The 20,004-nt window shown below is 56.3% G+C and overlaps 2 protein-coding genes across 2 annotated transcripts in view; one reads left to right on the forward strand and one right to left on the reverse strand.

Moving 5' to 3' along the window:
- Positions 1 to 12,825, forward strand: part of PDE9A (phosphodiesterase 9A) — a 23,194-nt gene extending 10,369 nt beyond the window's left edge. Inside the window, exons 5-12 of the mRNA XM_069945300.1 lie at positions 1,007 to 1,111; positions 1,214 to 1,296; positions 6,676 to 6,832; positions 7,084 to 7,194; positions 7,993 to 8,097; positions 12,182 to 12,310; positions 12,388 to 12,465; positions 12,640 to 12,825. Of these exons, the coding sequence (XP_069801401.1) occupies positions 1,007 to 1,111; positions 1,214 to 1,296; positions 6,676 to 6,832; positions 7,084 to 7,194; positions 7,993 to 8,097; positions 12,182 to 12,310; positions 12,388 to 12,465; positions 12,640 to 12,660 (789 nt within the window). The 3' untranslated portion in view covers positions 12,661 to 12,825. The remainder of the gene's footprint in view (positions 1 to 1,006; positions 1,112 to 1,213; positions 1,297 to 6,675; positions 6,833 to 7,083; positions 7,195 to 7,992; positions 8,098 to 12,181; positions 12,311 to 12,387; positions 12,466 to 12,639) is intronic.
- A 77-nt stretch (positions 12,826 to 12,902) lies between these two features.
- WDR4 (WD repeat domain 4) overlaps positions 12,903 to 20,004 on the reverse strand; it is a 23,713-nt gene continuing 16,611 nt past the window's right edge. The window contains exons 7-12 of the mRNA XM_069944461.1: positions 16,252 to 16,312; positions 15,872 to 15,982; positions 15,338 to 15,402; positions 15,066 to 15,246; positions 14,717 to 14,786; positions 12,903 to 13,475 (exon numbers count right to left, since the gene is read on the reverse strand). Coding sequence (XP_069800562.1) covers positions 13,318 to 13,475; positions 14,717 to 14,786; positions 15,066 to 15,246; positions 15,338 to 15,402; positions 15,872 to 15,982; positions 16,252 to 16,312 — 646 coding nt within the window. The 3' untranslated portion in view covers positions 12,903 to 13,317. The remainder of the gene's footprint in view (positions 13,476 to 14,716; positions 14,787 to 15,065; positions 15,247 to 15,337; positions 15,403 to 15,871; positions 15,983 to 16,251; positions 16,313 to 20,004) is intronic.

The raw sequence follows: 20,004 nt of genomic DNA on the forward strand, positions 1-20,004 counted from the left end.
TCAGCCATAGGTGTGAGGTGCGGCATTAGTGTCAGCCATAGGTGTGATGTGCTGCATTAGTGTCAGCCATAGGTGTGAGGTGCGGCATCAGTGTCAGCCGGAGGTGTGATGTGCGGCATCAGTGTTAGCCATAAGTGTGAGGTATTAGTGTCAGCCATAGGTGTGAGGTATTAGTATCAGCCATAGGTGTGAGGTGCAGCATTAGTATCAGCCATAGGTGTGAGGGGCGGCATTAGTGTCAGCCATAGGTGTGAGGGGCGGCATTAGTGTCAGCCATAGGTGTGAGGTGCGGCATTAGTGTCAGCCATAGGTGTGAGGGGCGGCATCAGTGTCAGCCATAGGTGTGAGGGGCGGCATCAGTGTCAGCCATAGGTGTGAGGTATTAGTGTCAGCCATAGGTGTGAGGTGCGGCATTAGTGTCAGCCATAGGTGTGATGTGCGGCATCAGTGTCAGCCATAGGTGTGAGGTATTAGTGTCAGCCATAGGTGTGAGGTATTAGTGTCAGCCATAGGTGTGATGTGCGGCATCAGTGTCAGCCATAGGTGTGAGGTATTAGTGTCAGCCATAGGTGTGAGGTATTAGTGTCAGCCATAGGTGTGAGGGGCGGCATTAGTGTCAGCCATAGGTGTGATGTGCGGCATCAGTGTCAGCCATAGGTGTGAGGTATTAGTAGTGTCAGCCATAGGTGTGAGGTATTAGTGTCAGCCATAGGTGTGAGGGGCGGCAGCTCTTCTCTCTCTATGTCTGTAGAATTGTCTTAGTTGCCCCTAGCAACCAATCTAAAAATGAAAGGTTGACTCCAATTGGTTGCCGGGGACAACTAAGACAATTTTACTTTACACCAGTTTGATAAATCTCCCCCAGTAAGGTTACAGGTATAACTTTGTGTTGTCATGAGGTCCAGGCTACATGGCGCCCAACCACAGTGGCCCAGGATGTGGTAAGATGTCTCCGTGTGAGGTTGGAGCCATGTAGTGAGGGATTCTTTGGGGTCTTCATCTCCAGCACAGCCTCCAGGATCATTACCGGGAGAACCCCTTCCACAACTTCAGACACGGCTTCTGCGTCACACAGATGATGTACAGCGTGATCGGCCTGTGCCGTCTGCAGGTACGTGCCCCCATTCTCCTAGTGCTAGAGACCTAGAAGGCCTCTCTCCATCACTGGATGTAGTTTCCAGAACATTCCTGATAACCCCTTGGTGTCTCGCAGGACCTCCTCTCTCCTGAGGACATAGTCACTTTGATGGTGGCCGCCCTCTGTCATGACGTTGACCATCCTGGACTTAACAATAAGTGAGTTGGTGCAGCTTAAAGGCAACATTTAGGGTCGTAGGTACATTCCACTTCCCAGAACATGTAGGTAGGTCCGGGATGTCGCCCACCATCCACCAGGGAGTGGAAGCCCCAACGATCAACAGATTACAGCCGGCACACAGCGGCACACAGCACACAGCTTATCGTCTTTTTCTTACCCAAGCACAACCACTTCCCATTTGGAGTAATTCAATGTGAGGGCGGAGGCCAGCGTCCCTCCTGATCTAATAACCTGGTGAGGCGGAGGCCAGCGTCCCTTCCCCCGATCTAATAACCTGGTGAGGTGGAGGCCAGCGTCCCTCCTGATCTAATAACCTGGGTGAGGCGGAGGCCAGCGTCCCTCCTGATCTAATACCTGGTGAGGCGGAGGCCAGCGTCCCTCCTGATCTAATAACCTGGTGATGGCGGAGGCCAGCGTCCCTCCTCCTGATCTAATAACCTGGTGAGGCGGAGGCCAAGCGTCCCTCCTGATCTAATAACCTGGTGAGGTGGAGGCCAGCGTCCCTCCTGATCTAATAACCTGGTGAGGCGGAGGCCAGCGTCCCTCCTCCTGATCTAATAACCTGGTGAGGCGGAGGCCAGCGTCCCTTCCCCCGATCTAATAACCTGGTGAGGCGGAGGCCAGCGTCCCTTCCCCCGATCTAAGAACCTGGTGAGGCGGAGGCCAGCGTCCCTTCCCCCGATCTGAATAACCTTTGTGAGGCGGAGGCCAGCGTCCCTCCTGATCTAATAACCTGGTGAGGCGGAGGCCAGCGTCCCTCCTGATCTAATAACCTGGTAAGGCGGAGGCCAGCGTCCCTCCTGATCTAATAACCTGGTGAGGCGGAGGCCAGCGTCCCTCCTGATCTAATAACCTGGTGAGGCGGAGGCCAGCGTCCCTCCTGATCTAATAACCTGCGGAGGCGGAGGCCAGCGTCCCTTCCCCCGATCTAATAACCTGGTGAGGCGGAGGCCAGCGTCCCTTCCCCCGATCTAATAACCTGGTGAGGAGGAGGCCAGCGTCCCTTCTGATCTAATAACCTGGTGAGGCCGGAGGCCAGCGTCCCTCCTGATCTAATAAACCTGGTGAGGCGGAGGCCAGCGTCCCTCCTGATCTATAACCTGGTGAGGCGGAGGCCAGCGTCCCTCCTGATCTAATAACCTGTGAGGCGGAGGCCAGCGTCCCCTCCTGATCTAATAACCTGGTGAGGCGGAGGCCAGCGTCCCTTCCCCCGATCTAATAACCTGGTGAGGCGGAGGCCAGCGTCCCTCCTGATCTAATAACCTGGTGAGGCGGAGGCCAGCGTCCCTCCTGATCTAATAACCTGGTGAGGCGGAGGCCAGCGTCCCTCCCCCGATCTAATAACCTGGTGAGGCGGAGGCCAGCGTCCCTCCTGATCTAATAACCTGGTGAGGCGGAGGCCAGCGTCCCTCCCCCGATCTAATAACCTGGTGAGGCGGAGGCCAGCGTCCTCCCCCGATCTAATAACCTGGTGAGGCGGAGGCCAGCGTCCCTCCTGATCTAATAACCTGGTGAGGCGGAGGCCAGCGTCCCTCCTAATGATCTAATAACCTGGTGAGGCGGAGGCCAGCGTCCCTCCTGATCTAATAACCTGGTGAGGCGGAGGCCAGCGTCCCTCCTGATCTAATAACCTGGTGAGGCGGAGGCCAGCGTCCCTCCTCCTGATCTAATAACCTGGTGAGGCGGAGGCCAGCGTCCCTCCTGATCTAATAACCTGGTGAGGCGGAGGCAGCGTCACCGTCCCACGATCTAAAAAACCTGGTGAGGCGGAGGCCAGCGTCCCTTCCCCTGATCTAATAACCTGGTGAGGTGGAGGCCAGCGTCCCATCCTGATCTAATAACCTGGTGAGGGCGGAGGCCAGCGTCCCTTCCCCCGATCTAATACCTGGTGAGGCGGAGGCCAGCGTCCCTCCTGATCTAATAACCTGGTGAGGCTGAGGCCAGCGTCCCTCCTCCTGATCTAATAACCTGGTGAGGCGGAGGGCCAGCGTCCCTCCTGATCTAATAACCTGCGGAGAGCGGAGGCCAGCGTCCTCCTGATCTAATTAACCTTGTGAGGTGGGAAGGCCAGCGTCCCTCCTGATCTAATAACCTGCGGGAGGCCAGCGTCCCTCCTCCTGATCGAATAACTGGTGAGGCGGAAGGCCCAGCGTCCCTCCTGATCTAATAACCTGGTGAGGCGGAGGCCAGCGTCCCTCCTGATCTAATAACCTGGTGAGGCGGAGGCCAGCGTCCCTCCCCCTGATCTAATAACCTGGTGAGGCGGAGGCCAGTGTCCCTCCTGATCTAATAACCTGGTGAGGCGGAGGCCAGCGTCCCTTCCCCCGATCTAATAACCTGGTGAGGCGGAGGCCAGCGTCCCTCCTGATCTAATAACCTGGTGAGGCGGAGGCCAGCGTCCCTTCCCCCGATCTAATACCTGGTGAGGCGGAGGCCAGCCGTCCCTCCTCCTGATCTAATAACCTGGTGAGGCGGAGGCCAGCGTCCCTTCCTGATCTAATAACCTGGTCGGAGGCGGAGGCCAGCGTCCCTCCTGATCTAATAACCTTGTGAGGTGGAGGCCAGCGTCCCTCCTGATCTAATAACCGCGGAGGGCCAGCGTCCCCTCCTCCTGGATCTAATAACCTGCGGAGGCGGAGGCCAGCGTCCCTCCTGATCTAATAACCTGGTGAGGCGGAGGCCAGCGTCCCTCCTGATCTAATAACCTGGTGAGGCGGAGGCCAGCGTCCCTCCTCCTGATCTAATAACCTGGTGAGGCGGAGGCCAGCGTCCCTCCTGATCTAATAACCTCGTGAGGCAGAGGCCAGCGTCCCTCCCCCTGATCTAATAACCTGGTGAGGCGGAGGCCAGCGTCCCTTCCCCCGATCTAATAACCTGGTGAGGCAGAGGCCAGCGTCCCTCCTGATCTAATAACCTGCGGAGGCGGAGGCCAGCGTCCCTTCCCCCGATCTAATAACCTGGTGAGGCGGAGGCCAGCGTCCCTCCTGATCTAATAACCTGGTGAGGCGGAGGCCAGCGTCCCTTCCCCCGATCTAATAACCTGGTGAGGCGGAGGCCAGCGTCCCTTCCCCCGATCTAATAACCTGGTGAGGTGGAGGCCAGCGTCCCTTCCCCCGATCTAATAACCTGGTGAGGCGGAGGCCAGCGTCCCTTCCCCCGATCTAATAACCTGGTGAGGCGGAGGCCAGCGTCCCTTCCCCCGATCTAATAACCTGGTGAGGCGGAGGCCAGCGTCCCTCCTGATCTAATAACCTGGTGAGGCGGAGGCCAGCGTCCCTTCCCCCGATCTAATAACCTGGTGAGGCGGAGGCCAGCGTCCCTTCCCCCGATCTAATAACCTGGTGAGGAGGAGGCCAGCGTCCCTCCTGATCTAATAACGCTGGTGAGGCGGAGGCCAGCGTCCCTCCTGATCTAATAACCTGGTGAGGTGGAGGCCAGCGTCCCTTCCCCCCGATCTAATAACCTGGTGAGGCGGAGGCCAGCGTCCCTTCCCCCGATCTAATAACCTGGTGAGGTGGAGGCCAGCGTCCCTCCTGATCTAATAACCTGGTGAGGCAGAGGCCAGCGTCCCTTCCCCCGATCTAATAACCTGGTGAGGCGGAGGCCAGCGTCCCTTCCCCCGATCTAATAACCTGGTGAGGCGGAGGCCAGCGTCCCTCCTGATCTAATAACCTGGTGAGACGGAGGCCAGCGTCCCTCCTGATCTAATAACCTGGTGAGGTGGAGGCCAGCGTCCCTTCCCCCGATCTAATAACCTGGTGAGGCGGAGGCCAGCGTCCCTTCCCCCGATCTAATAACCTGGTGAGGCGGAGGCCAGCGTCCCTCCTGATCTAATAACCTGGTGAGGCGGAGGCCAGCGTCCCTTCCCCCGATCTAATAACCTGGTGAGGCGGAGGCCAGCGTCCCTCCTAATGATCTAATAACCTGGTGAGGCGGAGGCCAGCGTCCCTCCTGATCTAATAACCTGGTGAGGCGGAGGCCAGCGTCCCTCCTGATCTAATAACCTGGTGAGGCGGAGGCCAGCGTCCCTTCCCCCGATCTAATAACCTGGTGAGGCGGAGGCCAGCGTCCCTCCTGATCTAATAACCTGGTGAGGTGGAGGCCAGCGTCCCTCCTGATCTAATAACCTGGTGAGGCGGAGGCCAGCGTCCCTCCTGATCTAATAACCTGCGGAGGCCAGCGTCCCTCCTGATCAAATAACCTGCGGAGGCCAGCGTCCCTTCCCCCGATCTAATACCCCTGGTGAGGCAGAGGCCAGCGTCCCTTCCCCCGATCTTAATAACCTGGTAGGCGGGAGGCCAGTGTCCCTCCTGAATCTAATAACCTTGTGAGGTGGAGGCCAGCGCGTCCCTCCTGATCTAATAACCTTGTGAGGTTGGAGGCCCAGCGTCCCTTCCCCCCGATCTAATAACCTGTGAGGCGGAGGCCAGCGTCCCCTCTGATCTAATAACCTTGTGAGGTGGAGGGCCCAGCGTCCCCTCCTGATCTAATAACCTTGTGAGGTGAGGGCCAGCGTCCCTTCCCCCGATCTAATACCTGGTGAGGCGGAGGCCAGCGTCCTTCCCCTGATCTAATAAACTGGTGAGGCGGAGGCCAGCGTCCCTTCCCCCGATCTAATAACCCTGGTTGAGGCGGAGGCCAGCGTCCCTTCCCCCGATCTAATACCTGGTGAGGCGGGGCCAGCGTCCCTCCTGATCTAATAACCTGGTGAGGCGGAGGCCAGCGTCCCTCCTGATCTAATAACCTGTGAGGTGGAGGCCAGCGTCCCTTCCCCCGATCTAATAACCTGGTGGAGGCGGAGGCCAGCGTCCCTTCCCCCGATCTAAATACCTGGTGAGGCGGAGGCCAGCGTCCCTCTCTGATCTAATAACCTTGTGAGGTGGAGGCCAGCGTCCCTCCTGATCTAATAACCTTGTGAGGTGGAGGCCAGCGTCCCTCCTGATCTATACCTTGTGAGGTGGAGGCCAGCGTCCCTCCCCCGATCTATAAACCGGTAGAGGCGGAGGCCAGCGTCCTTCCCCTGATCTAATAACCTGGTGAGCGCGGAGGCCAGCGTCCCTTCCCCCGATCTAATAACCTGGTGACGCGGAGGCCAGCGTCCCTCCTGATCTAATAAACCTTGTGAGGTGGAGGCCAGCGTCCTTCCCCCGATCTAATAACCTGGTGAGGCGGAGGCCAGCGTTCCATCCTCCTGATCTAATAACCTGGTGAGGCGGAGGCCAGCGTCCCTTCCCCGATCTAATAACCTGGTGAGGCGGAGGCCAGCGTCCCTCACCTTAGGGACTGTAATCAGTCAGTAAATCCCTCCTTGGCCCGTGGGTAGGGGGCGCCACGCTCATGCCTCTCTCCGCTTGCAGTTATCAGGTGAATGCCCACACAGAGTTGGCGAGCCGCTATCAGAATACGTCCCCCCTGGAGAACCATCACTGCGCCATCACCATGAAGATCCTGGGCCAGGAACAATATAACATCTTCAGCCACACAGATCCGGAGGAGACAAACAGAATCCTGGAGGTGAGAGAGTCCATGAAGTGACCTGCCCTATGTACAGGGATTACCATAGGATCACTGAGCTGAGGGGATCCAGCGCTACACAAACATGGCCTCTTCACCCCCTCTTGTCTCCAGATTGGGTGGGGTTTCAAACACAGTTCCATCAAAGTCAATGGAGCTTAACTGCCAACCGCACCTGACCTGGAGACAAGTGGGGGGGGGGCCATGGTTTTGTAGCGCTGGATAACCCCTTTAACATCTTCTCTTCTCAGAATGTGACAGAACTGATCCTGGTCACAGACCTGGCCCATCACCCCCAGATCCTGCAGTCTCTACAAGACATCCAGAACTTCAGCTTCTCCAATAAGGACCATGTGACACTGGTAAGACGGAGGCGGCACTCAACCATGTGACACTGGTAAGACGGAGGCGGCACCCATAACCATGTGACACTGGTAAGACGGAGGCGGCACCCATAACCATGTGACACTGGTAAGACGGAGGCGGCACCCATAACCATGTGACACTGGTAAGACGGAGGCGGCACCCATAACCATGTGACACTGGTAAGACGGAGGCGGCACCCATAACCATGTGACACTGGTAAGACGGAGGCGGCACTCAACCATGTGACACTGGTAAGACGGAGGCGGCACCCATAACCATGTGACACTGGTAAGACGGAGGCAGCACCCATAACCATGTGACACTGGTAAGACGGAGGCGGCACCCATAACCATGTGACACTGGTAAGACGGAGGCAGCACCCATAACCATGTGACTGTGCCAAGACAGGTGGCACCCATAACCATGTGACTGTGCCAAGACAGGCGGCACCCATAACCATGTGACTGTGCCAAGACAGGCGGCACCCATAACCATGTGACTGTGCCAAGACAGGCGGCACCCATAACCATGTGACTGTGCCAAGACAGGCGGCACCCATAACCATGTGACTGTGCCAAGACAGGCGGCACCCATAACCATGTGACACTGGTAAGACAAGTGGCACCCATAACCATGTGCCACGCAGGCAGCGCCCTGATTGTACTAGTCTCTGTGGCCCCTGACCCCACTAGCCATCTGTACTGATCTCTATGGCCCTGATCCCATTCCTATTTAAGTCCAGGGCAGCTGTGGGCCCGAGGCCATGCATCTTACTGTCGGTAATGTCTTGACAGCTGAAAAAGGGTCTTATTAAATTCTGTGACATATCGAATGAGGCCCGTCCAGCAGAAGAGGCGGAGCTCTGGGCAGAGGTACTGATGGAGGAGTACTACATGCAGGTAGGTGGAGCACGTTACATAGATTGGTCAGAAATGCATTGCACTACATCTCACACAATGCACCACAACAAAGGATGTCTGGAGAGGAGGGGCATCCGAGGCTACAGAGCCAAACCCACTGGCATTCACCCCCACACTACAGAGCCAAACCCACCGGCATTCACCCCCACACTACAGAGCCAAGCCCACCAGCACCCACACTACAAAGCCAAACCCACCAACATCCACCCCCACACTACAGAGCCAAGCCCACCAGCACCCAAACTACAGAGCCAAACCCACCCCCACACTACAGAGCCAAGCCCACCGGCACCCACACTACAGAGCCAAGCCCACCAACATCCACCCCCACACTACAGAGCCAAGCCCACCGGCATTCACCCCCACACTACAAAGCCAAGCCCACCGGCACCCACACTACAGAGCCAAACCCACCAACTTCCACCCCCACACTACAGAGCCAAGCCCACCGGCATTCACCCCCACACTACAGAGCCAAGCCCACCAGCACCCACACTACAGAGCCAAACCCACCAACATCCACCCCCACACTACAGAGCCAAGCCCACCGACATCCACCCCCACACTACAGAGCCAAGCCCACCGGCATCCACACTACAGAGCCAAACCCACCAACATCCACCCCCACACTACAGAGCCAAGCCCACCGGCACCCACACTACAGAGCCAAACCCACCAACATCCACCCCCACACTACAAAGCCAAGCCCAACGGCACCCACACTACAGAGCCAAACCCACCAACATCCACCCCCACACTACAGAGCCAAGCCCACCGGCATCCACCCCCACACTACAGAGCCAAGCCCACCGGCACCCACACTACAGAGCCAAACCCACCAACATCCACCCCCACACTACAGAGCCAAGCCCACCGGCATTCACCCCCACACTACAAAGCACTACAAAGCCAAGCCCACCGGCACCCACACTACAGAGCCAAACCCACCAACATCCACCCCCACACTACAGAGCCAAGCCCACCGGCATTCACCCCCACACTACAGAGCCAAGCCCACCGGCACCCACACTACAGAGCCAAACCCACCAACATCCACCCCCACACTACAGAGCCAAGCCCACCGGCATTCACCCCCACACTACAAAGCCAAGCCCACCGGCACCCACACTACAGAGCCAACCCACCAACATCCACCCCCACACTACAGAGCCAAGCCCACCGGCATTCACCCCCACACTACAGAGCCAAGCCCACCGGCACCCACACTACAGAGCCAAACCCACCAACATCCACCCCCACACTACAGAGCCAAGCCCACCGGCATCCACCCCCACACTACAGAGCCAAGCCCACCGGCATCCACACTACAGAGCCAAACCCACCAACATCCACCCCCACACTACAGAGCCAAGCCCACCGGCACCCACACTACAGAGCCAAACCCACCAACATCCACCCCCACACTACAGAGCCAAGCCCACCGGCACCCACACTACAGAGCCAAACCCACCAGCATCCACCCCCACACTACAAAGCCAAGCCCAACGGCACCCACACTACGGAGCCAAACCCACCAACATCCACCCCCACACTACAGAGCCAAGCCCACCGGCATCCACCCCCACACTACAGAGCCAAGCCCACCGGCACCCACACTACAGAGCAAAACCCACCAACATCCACCCCCACACTACAGAGCCAAGCCCACCGGCATTCACCCCCACACTACAAAGCCAAGCCCACCGGCACCCACACTACAGAGCCAAACCCACCAACATCCACCCCCACACTACAGAGCCAAGCCCACCGGCATTCACCCCCACACTACAGAGCCAAGCCCACCGGCACCCACACTACAGAGCCAAACCCACCAACATCCACCCCCACACTACAGAGCCAAGCCCACCGGCATCCACCCCCACACTACAGAGCCAAGCCCACCGGCATCCACACTACAGAGCCAAACCCACCAACATCCACCCCCACACTACAGAGCCAAGCCCACCGGCACCCACACTACAGAGCCAAACCCACCAGCATCCACCCCCACACTACAAAGCCAAGCCCAACGGCACCCACACTACAGAGCCAAACCCACCAACATCCACCCCCACACTACAGAGCCAAGCCCACCGGCATCCACCCCCACACTACAGACCCAAGCCCACCGGCACCCACACTACAGAGCCAAACCCACCGGCATCCACCCCCACACTACAGAGCCAAGCCCACCGGCACCCACACTACAGAGCCAAACCCACCGGCATCCACCCCCACACTACAGAGCCAAGCCCACCGCCACCCACACTACAGAGCCAAACCCACCGGCATCCACCCCCACACTACAAAGCCAAGCCCAACGGCACCCACACTACAGAGCCAAACCCACCGGCATCCACCCCCACACTACAGAGCCAAACCCACCGGCATCCACCCCCACACTACAGAGCCAAGCCCACCGGCACCCACACTACAGAGCCAAACCCACCAACATCCACCTCCACACTACAGAGCCAAACCCACCGGCACCCACACTACAGAGCCAAACCCACCGGCATCCACCCCCACACCTACAGAGCCAAGCCCACCGGCACCCACACTACAGAGCCAAACCCACCAACATCCACCTCCACACTACAGAGCCAAACCCACCGGCACCCACACTACAGAGCCAAACCCACCGGCATCCACCCCCACACTACAGAGCCAAGCCCACCGGCACCCACACTACAGAGCCAAGCCCACCGGCACCCACACTACAGAGCCAAGCCCACCGGCATCCACACTACAGAGCCAAGCCCACCGGCATCCACACTACAGAGCCAAGCCCACCGGCATCCACACTACAGAGCCAAGCCCACCGGCATCCACACTACAGAGCCAAGCCCACCGGCATCCACACTACAGAGCCAAGCCCACCGGCACCCACCCCCACACTACAGAGCCGAGCCCACCGGCGTCCACCCCCACACTACAGAGCCAAGCCCACCAGCACCCACACTACAGAGCCAAACCCACCGGCATCCACCCCCACACTACAGAGCCAAGCCCACCGGCGTCCACCCCCACACTACAGAGCCAAGCCCACCGGCATCCACACTACAGAGCCAAGCCCACCGGCACCCACACTACAGAGCCAAGCCCACCGGCATCCACACTACAGAGCCAAGCCCACCGGCATCCACACTACAGAGCCAAGCCCACCGGCATCCACACTACAGAGCCAAGCCCACCGGCACCCACACTACAGAGCCAAGCCCACACCCACACTACAGAGTCAAGCCCACCAGCACCCACCCCCACACTACAGAGCCGAGCCCACCGGTGTCCACCCCCACACTACAGAGCCAAGCCCACCGGCACCCACACTACAGAGCCAAACCCACCGGCACCCACCCCCACACTACAGAGCCAAGCCCATCGACACCCACACTACAGAGCCAAACCCACCGGCACACACACTACAGAGCCAAACCCACCGGCACACACACTACAGAGCCAAACCCACCGGCACACACACTACAGAGCCAAACCCACCGGCATCCACCCCCACACTACAGAGCCAAGCCCACCGGCATCCACCCCCACACTACAGAGCCGAGCCCACCGGCATCAACCCCTACACTATAGAGCCTAGCCCACCAGCACCCACACTACAGAGCCGAGCCCACCAGCACCCACCCCCATACTACAGATGCAAGACAAATCGGAACATCCACAATACAGACCATAATATGATATAAAAACAAAAAAACAGGTCCCAATGGCCACATGGCCCAACCCCAGCACTTTCTATGACTTACAACATCATATGGTCCTTAAAGGGATTCTCCAGTGCTACAAAACGTGGTCACTTTCTTCCAGAGACAGCACCACTCTTGGTTCCATTGAAGTGAATGACCTGACCGGACCTGGAGACAAGTTACAAAACCTCACCCAGTCTGGAGACAAGAGTGGAGCTGTCTCTAGAAGAAAGTAGCCATGTTTTTGTAGCACTGGATAACCCCTTTAAAGGGCTTTTACTGGTGCCATGAGCAGACACGCAAATGAGAACATGGCTGTCAGGTCTTTTATTGCTGCTGTACTACATGTCCTCTCCCAGAGTGACCGTGAGAGAGCCGAGGGCCTCCCCATAACCCCGTACATGGACCGAGACACTGTCACCAAAGCCGAATCGCAGAGATCATTCATCAGCTTCCTGCTGATCCCTCTGTGTGAAGCCCTCTCCCAGGTAAGTGGTTCTGTAACGGGAGCTACACCACGCATGCTGGTGGTCCCGGACCCCGCTCTGAGCCCTCTTTATTCCAGATCCTGCCTCAGATGACAGTCTGGATGTTACAGCCACTGCAAGAAGCCAGACTGCGATATGAGAAGCAGATTGCTGAGGTGAGGAGCTGGGACCACAGAAACATGGCAGCTGCACCCATCCACCCAAACCAAGGAGCAAACAAGGCACTTGATGGAGGTCATGATAGATTAGAGCGGTAGCAGCGATGGTGGGTGGGCTCATACTCAGGGCTCATCTTCCTCAGCTCCATCACTGTCTTCCTCATCTTTCAGGTACCAACCAAAATCCTTTGATGTCAGCACAAGCGCCTTGATCCCACCACTCCTCAATCATGCTTAGTAACCAGATCGCCTCATAGTCTCCTGGGAAAGTGGATCCTCTGACCTCCTCCACAGAATCCATGGACATGACCCTGCAGGTGGAGCAGAGCCACTCCACCATCACACATGGACTGCGGGGGTGGAGCTGACCAGGGCTTTGGGGGGGGGGGGGGGGATGGCCACATGAGGTCACCACTTTATACAGTAGACAAGACTTAAAGAAAAGGCTTTTATTGTACCCAATAAATGAATCTCCGTAAAACGTTACGCTGCCAGCAGCCATGTGAACGCTGTCTGCGCCAGGTACAACTTCTTCACAGGCAAGAAGGTTCCGGTCACAAATTATTAAGGACCCCCCAATTCCTGAGTGAGGACATTAAAGAAAAAACTGACCTAGGTGTACCACAAAAAGCCAAGACGGGGGGCTGGTGGCGGTGGGAGGGGGAGCAGAGGATCCCTGTGAGGATAAGATGGTGGCAGGGGGAGAAGAGGGTTTATCGGCTTCAACACCTTCTTCCTCGATAAGAACATCACCAGTCTCTTACCCATTTTTGGGTCTTTTAATGTTCCACCTGACATTTCACCTAGGGAGTACCAGAGTCCATCCTCCTCCTCCCCATCGGTGACTCTTCAGGTCCTCTGCATCTTGGGCACACAGCCAGTCTGTCTGTCTGACACTTTCCTTTTCTCGGTCTGCATCCGCGTCTCTTTCTTCTGCAGATATGCGGCCATATTGTCAAACACGGCCTTATACAAAGCGCTGAAGCGATTCTCCAGAGTCACTGATCCTGTGGGTTGAACATTGGGGCGTTCAGTGGAATTACTGCCCCCCTCCTCTGGAGACACCACAAGAGCAGAGAACTCAAACTCAGGTCCCGTCCACCACAGCCATCTACTACCGGGGGGGGGGGGAAGGTCCCGTCCACCACAGCCATCTACTACCGGGGGAAGGTCCCATCCACCACAGCCATCTACTGCCGGGGGAAGGTCTCGTCCACCACAGCCATCAACTGCCGGGGGAAGGTCCCGTCCACCACAGCCATCAACTGCCGGGGGAAGGTCCCGTCCACCACAGCCATCTACTACCGGGGGAAGGTCCCATCCACCACAGCCATCTACTGCCGGGGGAAGGTCTCGTCCACCACAGCCATCAACTGCCGGGGGAAGGTCCCGTCCACCACAGCCATCAACTGCTGGGGGAAGGTCCCGTCCACCACAGCCATCTACTACCGGGGGAAGGTCCCGTCCACCACAGCCGTCTAGTGGTGGTGGTGGGGGGGGAGGTCCCTTCACCACAGCCATCTACTACCGGGGGGGAAGGTCCCGTCCACCACAGCCATCTACTACCGGGGGAAGGTCTCATCCACCACAGCCATCTACTGCCGGGGGAAGGTCTCATCCACCACAGCCATCTACTGCCGGGGGAAGGTCTCATCCACCACAGCCATCTACTGCCGGGGGAAGGTCTCATCCATTTACTGCCGGGGGAAGGTCTCATCCACCACAGCCATCTACTGCCGGGGGAAGGTCCCGTCCACCACAGCCATCTACTACCGGGGGAAGGTCCCGTCCACCACAGCCATCTACTACCAGGGGGGGAAGGTCCCGTCCACCACAGCCATCTACTACCAGGGGGGGAAGGTCCCGTCCACCACAGCCATCTACTACCAGGGGGGAAGGTCCCGTCCACCACAGCCATCTACTACCGGGGGGGTGGGGGGGGGGGGGGGGGACGGGGGGGGGAGGGGGAAGGTCCCGCCCACCACAGCCATCTACTACCGGGGGAAGATCTTGTCCACCACAGCCACTATTACACGTAGCCATGTGCGTCAATGATCAGCCAATGACTGTTGTGTTTATTACACGGTGTCATTGGCCTGATCCGTGTAATAGGGCCCTTATACTACATTATGGACACACAGAATTATAAGCGTGGGGGAAGCTTTGGCAGCAGCCCATGTAATTGTGAGTGGTTGACTACAGCTCCCATCATGCACCGCAGGTCTCTGGAGACATGAGGGGCACTTACCTTCCATCTGCTCCCAGTTCTCTCGGATTGTTTCAGAGAGCTCCTTCACATGGTCATGTAGCGGCACCAGCTGCAGAGAACATGTGGGACACGTTAGTGATGGCGCCCCCACACTACTCACAGACAACCTGTGTGATCAAAACATTATTATGACCGCCCCGTATGGGAGGGAGGAGGAGGCAGCAGCATACGCTGGGGGGGGGGTGGGGGGGGGGCAGCGGGGGTCGCCAGACGCCCACAACCCTTTTAATCCCCAGATTCTCTTGATCCAAGATGTAAGACCAATAGTCTCTCCTGTAATAAAAGCTCCGCCCACCTAAGTCTCCGCCCCTCCCCCACAATGACTGACCTGCCATGTCCGTTCTCTGTACTGCAGGAGCTCTATGGGCTTTTCTTTTAGGGCTGATAACACCCACAGGGAGGCCACGTCCTCGAAATCCAGGTCCATGGGAACGTATGGGAGGGCGATGTACTGCGGGTAAGCAAGGAGCGGAGCGGAGGACAGAGAGAACAGGAAAATCCCTGCAATGCTACAAGACAGAAGAAGTGACCATACTACCTCCCCCCCCCCCCATGAGTCACATGACCACGCTGCGTATACTATAACGTCCCTCTGCTCACCCATCACACAAGACGGCCACATGTTCTCCATTGGGGCTGCAGCAGATCCTGGAGATGGCAAATCTCTGCAAGAAAAGAGAGCAAGTCACCTGACAGGAAAGGTCCGCCTGCCCCCCCCCCCCCCACATCTTATAAGGGGGGCCCCCACATCTCCTGAGGGTCTGCCACCCCCCCCCTTCCACATCTCCCTGAGGGTCTGCCATCCCCCCCCCCTCCACATCTCCTGAGGGTCTGCCATCCCCCCCCCTCCACATCTCCTGAGGGTCTGCCAACCCCCCCCCCCCCTTCCACATCTCCTGAGGGTCTGCCATCCCCCCCCCCTTCCACATCTCCTGAGGGTCTGCCATCCCCCCCCCCCTCCACATCTCCTGAGGGTCTGCCACTCCCCCCTCCACATCTCCTGAGGGTCTGCCAGCCCCCCCCCCCTCCATCCCCTGAGGGTCTGCCAGCCCCCCCACCACTCAGAGTCCATATCTCCTCATGATCTGCCGCCCTCCACACAGAGGGGCCCGGGGCCCAGCTCCTACTGCTCACCTTAATCTTTTGGGCGTCATCTTCAGGATCTTTAGGCCTTTGGACGCTACTGATCCTACAGCTCTGAAGCTCTTGCCCGGTCTCGTATCTCCACAGCCGCAGCGTCCCATCCTAGAGGAGGAGGAGAGATCAGAGGAGGAAGGCCCACACCGCACGGAGGAGGAGAGATCGGAAGGAGGAAGAGGAAGAGGAGGAAGAAGAGGAGGAAGAAGAAGGAGAAGAAGAAGAGGAAGAGGAGGAAGAAGAGGAGGAGGAGGAGGAGGAGGAAGAGGAGGAGTGCTCACACCGCACAGAGGAGGAGGAGGGCCCACACCGCACAGAGGAGGAGGAGGAGGAGTGCCCACACCGCCCATAACCACCCCAGGGGAGTAGTCACTTACTCCTGATCCAGACAGCAGCAGCTTCTCCTGACCCGGGGGCAGCGCCAGCTGGGACACAAACCTGAACAGAAGACAAGACACCTAAGCAACCGTAGCCACCATCTCTATAGTAGTAATCCACTGGTTCACTTATGAAAATTGAAGACAAGGTAGTCTAGAGTATTCAAATGCAAGTGCTTTTTGTGCATCATTTATTTTGTAACATTGGTAGACACAGACACGGACTGCAGACGTCAAGGGTAACGAGGACGCTATTAGGGGGAATGGACTGGTCTCTGAGAGGAGTCAAAAAGTCAGATGTGTCAAGTAAAAAGAACCGTGTTTGTCTGACTATGGGTGTAAGGATTTTTTCTACAAATCTGGCCAAAGGTGACAGAATGGAGTCAGTTGAGGCAACGTTAGGGCGTCCTGGTGGTTTCTGGAGATTTTTGTGAATTTTAGGTAGGGTGTAGAACACCGGGGTAATTGGGTTGTGGTTAGTGAGAAACTCATGTAAATGAAAACGTCTTACCAGTAAGACTAACCCTTTTTTCTCTCCTCATCTTCATGACGACACCACAGGAGAATACCAACCATTACCTTAGGGCGGGACCACAGCTTGGAGAACCTTCCTGCCACAGGCTATATCCTCATTACGCTGAAGCTGCAGCCTATAATGCCTGGTAAATGTATGTGTTTTGCACTTCCCTGATGTCTTAAGTGCGCCACCACTGTTACGTTGTCTGAGAGGACATGAACGTGAGATTGCTTTAGTATACTCACTGCCTGCTGTAATTACTTCCCTCTCCAACCCCTGATCCTGTAACTGATGGCAGAATTAATGGAGCAGCTGGAGATAGGAAGGCTGGAGGGGCAACTGAAGGGTTAACAGCCTGAAGAGTTGTCAAAGAAACTGCTGAATGTTGTTCAGGAGGTTCAATGGAAGCTGAATAACCGGCTCCACTGCAGCAGAGGCATTAGGCGCAGGTGACGTCTCAGCTGCACGTGATGCATTAATCTCATCCCTCATCATTTTCCTGATATCAGAAAGAAAGGAGGTTCTGTCCTTTTTTATAATATCATTCACACAGGCAGAACATATGTTCTTTCTCCATGAGGAAGAGAGTCTTGCATTAGAATTTATACATCTCCTCACAGAAGCAGATCTTGGTTTGTCTTTACTCTTTCCTTTCTCTTTTTCCTAAACAGAGCATAATAATAACATTTATGAGGGTCTGTTTAGCTATTAGTATACACCGAGTAAGGGTATAGGGAGAGACCAGTGGATGAACGATGCTTAACTGCATGCAATAACCTTCTGTAGTTTCGTCCCCCCTTCTGTGTGGCTGCCAAAGTAGGCACACATACGCTACCACCGCCGCCGGCTGAGAGGGGCTTGTCTGATGTGGTAGGAGAGGATTCTTCCATGATGCCGCTCAGACCTCAGACCAGCAGGAGTCGCTTACTTAAGGTATCAGACTGCATAGACCTCAGACCAGCAACAGCTTAGACCTCAGACCCAGCAACAGCTTAGACCTCAGACCCAGCAACAGCTTAGACCTCAGACCAGCAACAGCTTAGACCTCAGACCAGCAACAGCTTAGACCTCAGACCAGCAACAGCTTAGACCTCAGACCAGCAACAGCTTAGACCTCAGACCAGCAACAGCTTAGACCTCAGACCAGCAACAGCTTAGACCTCAGACCAGCAACAGCTTAGACCTCAGACCAGCAACAGCTTAGACCTCAGACCAGCAAGACCGCTCAGACCAGCGAAGACTGCTTTTTGAAACCGCTGCGATCCGTGAGCGGACCGGAAGTGGTGATACTTTTGGTGTGACGTCAGAGCGTCCCCTCACGCGAGGTTACGCTCTAGGCCTAACTTCCGGCCGTCGCGCGCGACTCCACCGGAAGTAGGCCGCACACGAGGTAAAGCAGCCCCGAACACCGCTACACTCTATTGCGGCGTCGGTTCTCCCACTCTCCCTCCCCGGATGGGTGTGCGAGGCACAATGAACAGGGAGCCTCCAGAGAGGGACCCCAGCGCGCTCCGTCACAGAAAGGAAAGGCGCGGACCACCGGGCCTTCCCCCTACCTTGGATCTAGGATCCAGCCAGTCGCCCTCAGGAAGGAAGGAGGCGGACCTCGATCGATCCGCTGGCAGGTAGCTATTTTCTTTTCCTTTAGAGGGGATCTCTCATCTTCACGACGGATCCCTACCTCCCGTGCCTGCCCTGCTGGGAAAGGAAAAAACACTGGTGAGAGTGGGAAGGGGAGGGGCTTTTAACCTCTCGTGTGTGTTTTTCCTGTCCCTAGGGTACGAGTTAACTCCTGTGGTGCCATCGTGAAGATGGAGAGAAAAATACAGTATGCAGGTGCACGTCTCACCAAACCGGACCCAGGTTCGTATCTGAGATCCAAAGCAAGGAGAAGATGGAGACCGCACTTCCAAAGGAATTCACACCCTTTATTCACCCCAGATGCAACGTTTGGGCTCAATGTGTAGCCTTCTCAAAACAGTGATACAAAATGCTCCAAGGCTCAGTATATATACATATGTGCATGATTACAATTCATCAAACAATCAATTCATGAAAAAATATAAACAAGTAAATAAAAAGTGATCTGTTATAGTTGTAGTGTTCCAAAAGTTTGAAAGCAAAGTGAAGACAGGCCCTAATCTGATAATTTACAGCAATGATCATGTTAGTGGTAGTGTAAAACAATAAGGGCATGATTAAGGTGTTATACAACCAGCTGTGCAGCAAATGATAACAAAAGACAGGTATAATACATGCATCACACCAAAGCAGGGAATCCACATGGAGGTGGCGTGTCCGGGAACACCATCGTCGCCCGCCAATGACGTCACCAACGGCGCATGGTGTCCGGATCACCTAGATCCGAATCACGTGATTCTGGGTATGTCACATGATCGGTGTGATCACAGGCGCATGCGTCGGGCAGTCACCAGGCTGACAACGGCGCGGGCATGCCCACAACAGCCCCAGAGTCTGGCGCCGCCATATTGGCAAAGGGAAAATTGCCCTGGCCCTTACAGTAATCGTCATAGTGTTATGGGTAAGTATATCACACAAGATGGAGAAGTAGGGGGAGGACCAGTATCAAAAGAAGGGAGCTGAATTTGTCATAGGGGCTTAGAGAGTATAACAGCAGGCCAACACAGGGCATTTTGGTGTCACCCGATAACCAGGGCACAGAGGTCACGCAATGTCCTAGTACCCCCCCCGTCATCCAAGAAACTGCAGAGAACTGGGCAAGTAATATGGCCACATCTGTTCCCTCCTGTTGGCACCACACAGACATCCTAGCAAAGACGCCAGCCTCAACCTATATTCCGTACCGCGGGTCCCCTCCCGGAATGGAGGGGGCATATAGAATAATAGTATATAATCAGCTGTGTAAGCCATCATTTTTGTGGACAACAGCTTGACAACACTCCAATTCATCAAGAAAACAGATCTCTTCTGTAAAATGCGAGAAAGGCAAATGAATAGATATAGATTATGTATAGTCCTATAATAGGGATAAAATACCCGTGTGATAGACCAAACAGGAGTATGCCAAAATGAATAATAGAAAGATAGAAAAGGAATATGTAGAGGATAATGTATCAAAATGTATCCATCAGGCATCATAGGCAGTGGGGGTGTCAGGAGAAGACAAAGGAAAAGAACGGAGAACAATAGGAAGAGGGAAAGAAGGAAGAGAAAAAGGGGGGGGGGGGAGAGGAGCGGGGGCAGAGAAAAGGGGC

The sequence above is a fragment of the Dendropsophus ebraccatus genome, chromosome 11 (assembly GCF_027789765.1).
Source record: "Dendropsophus ebraccatus isolate aDenEbr1 chromosome 11, aDenEbr1.pat, whole genome shotgun sequence".
Taxonomy (NCBI): domain Eukaryota; kingdom Metazoa; phylum Chordata; class Amphibia; order Anura; family Hylidae; genus Dendropsophus; species Dendropsophus ebraccatus.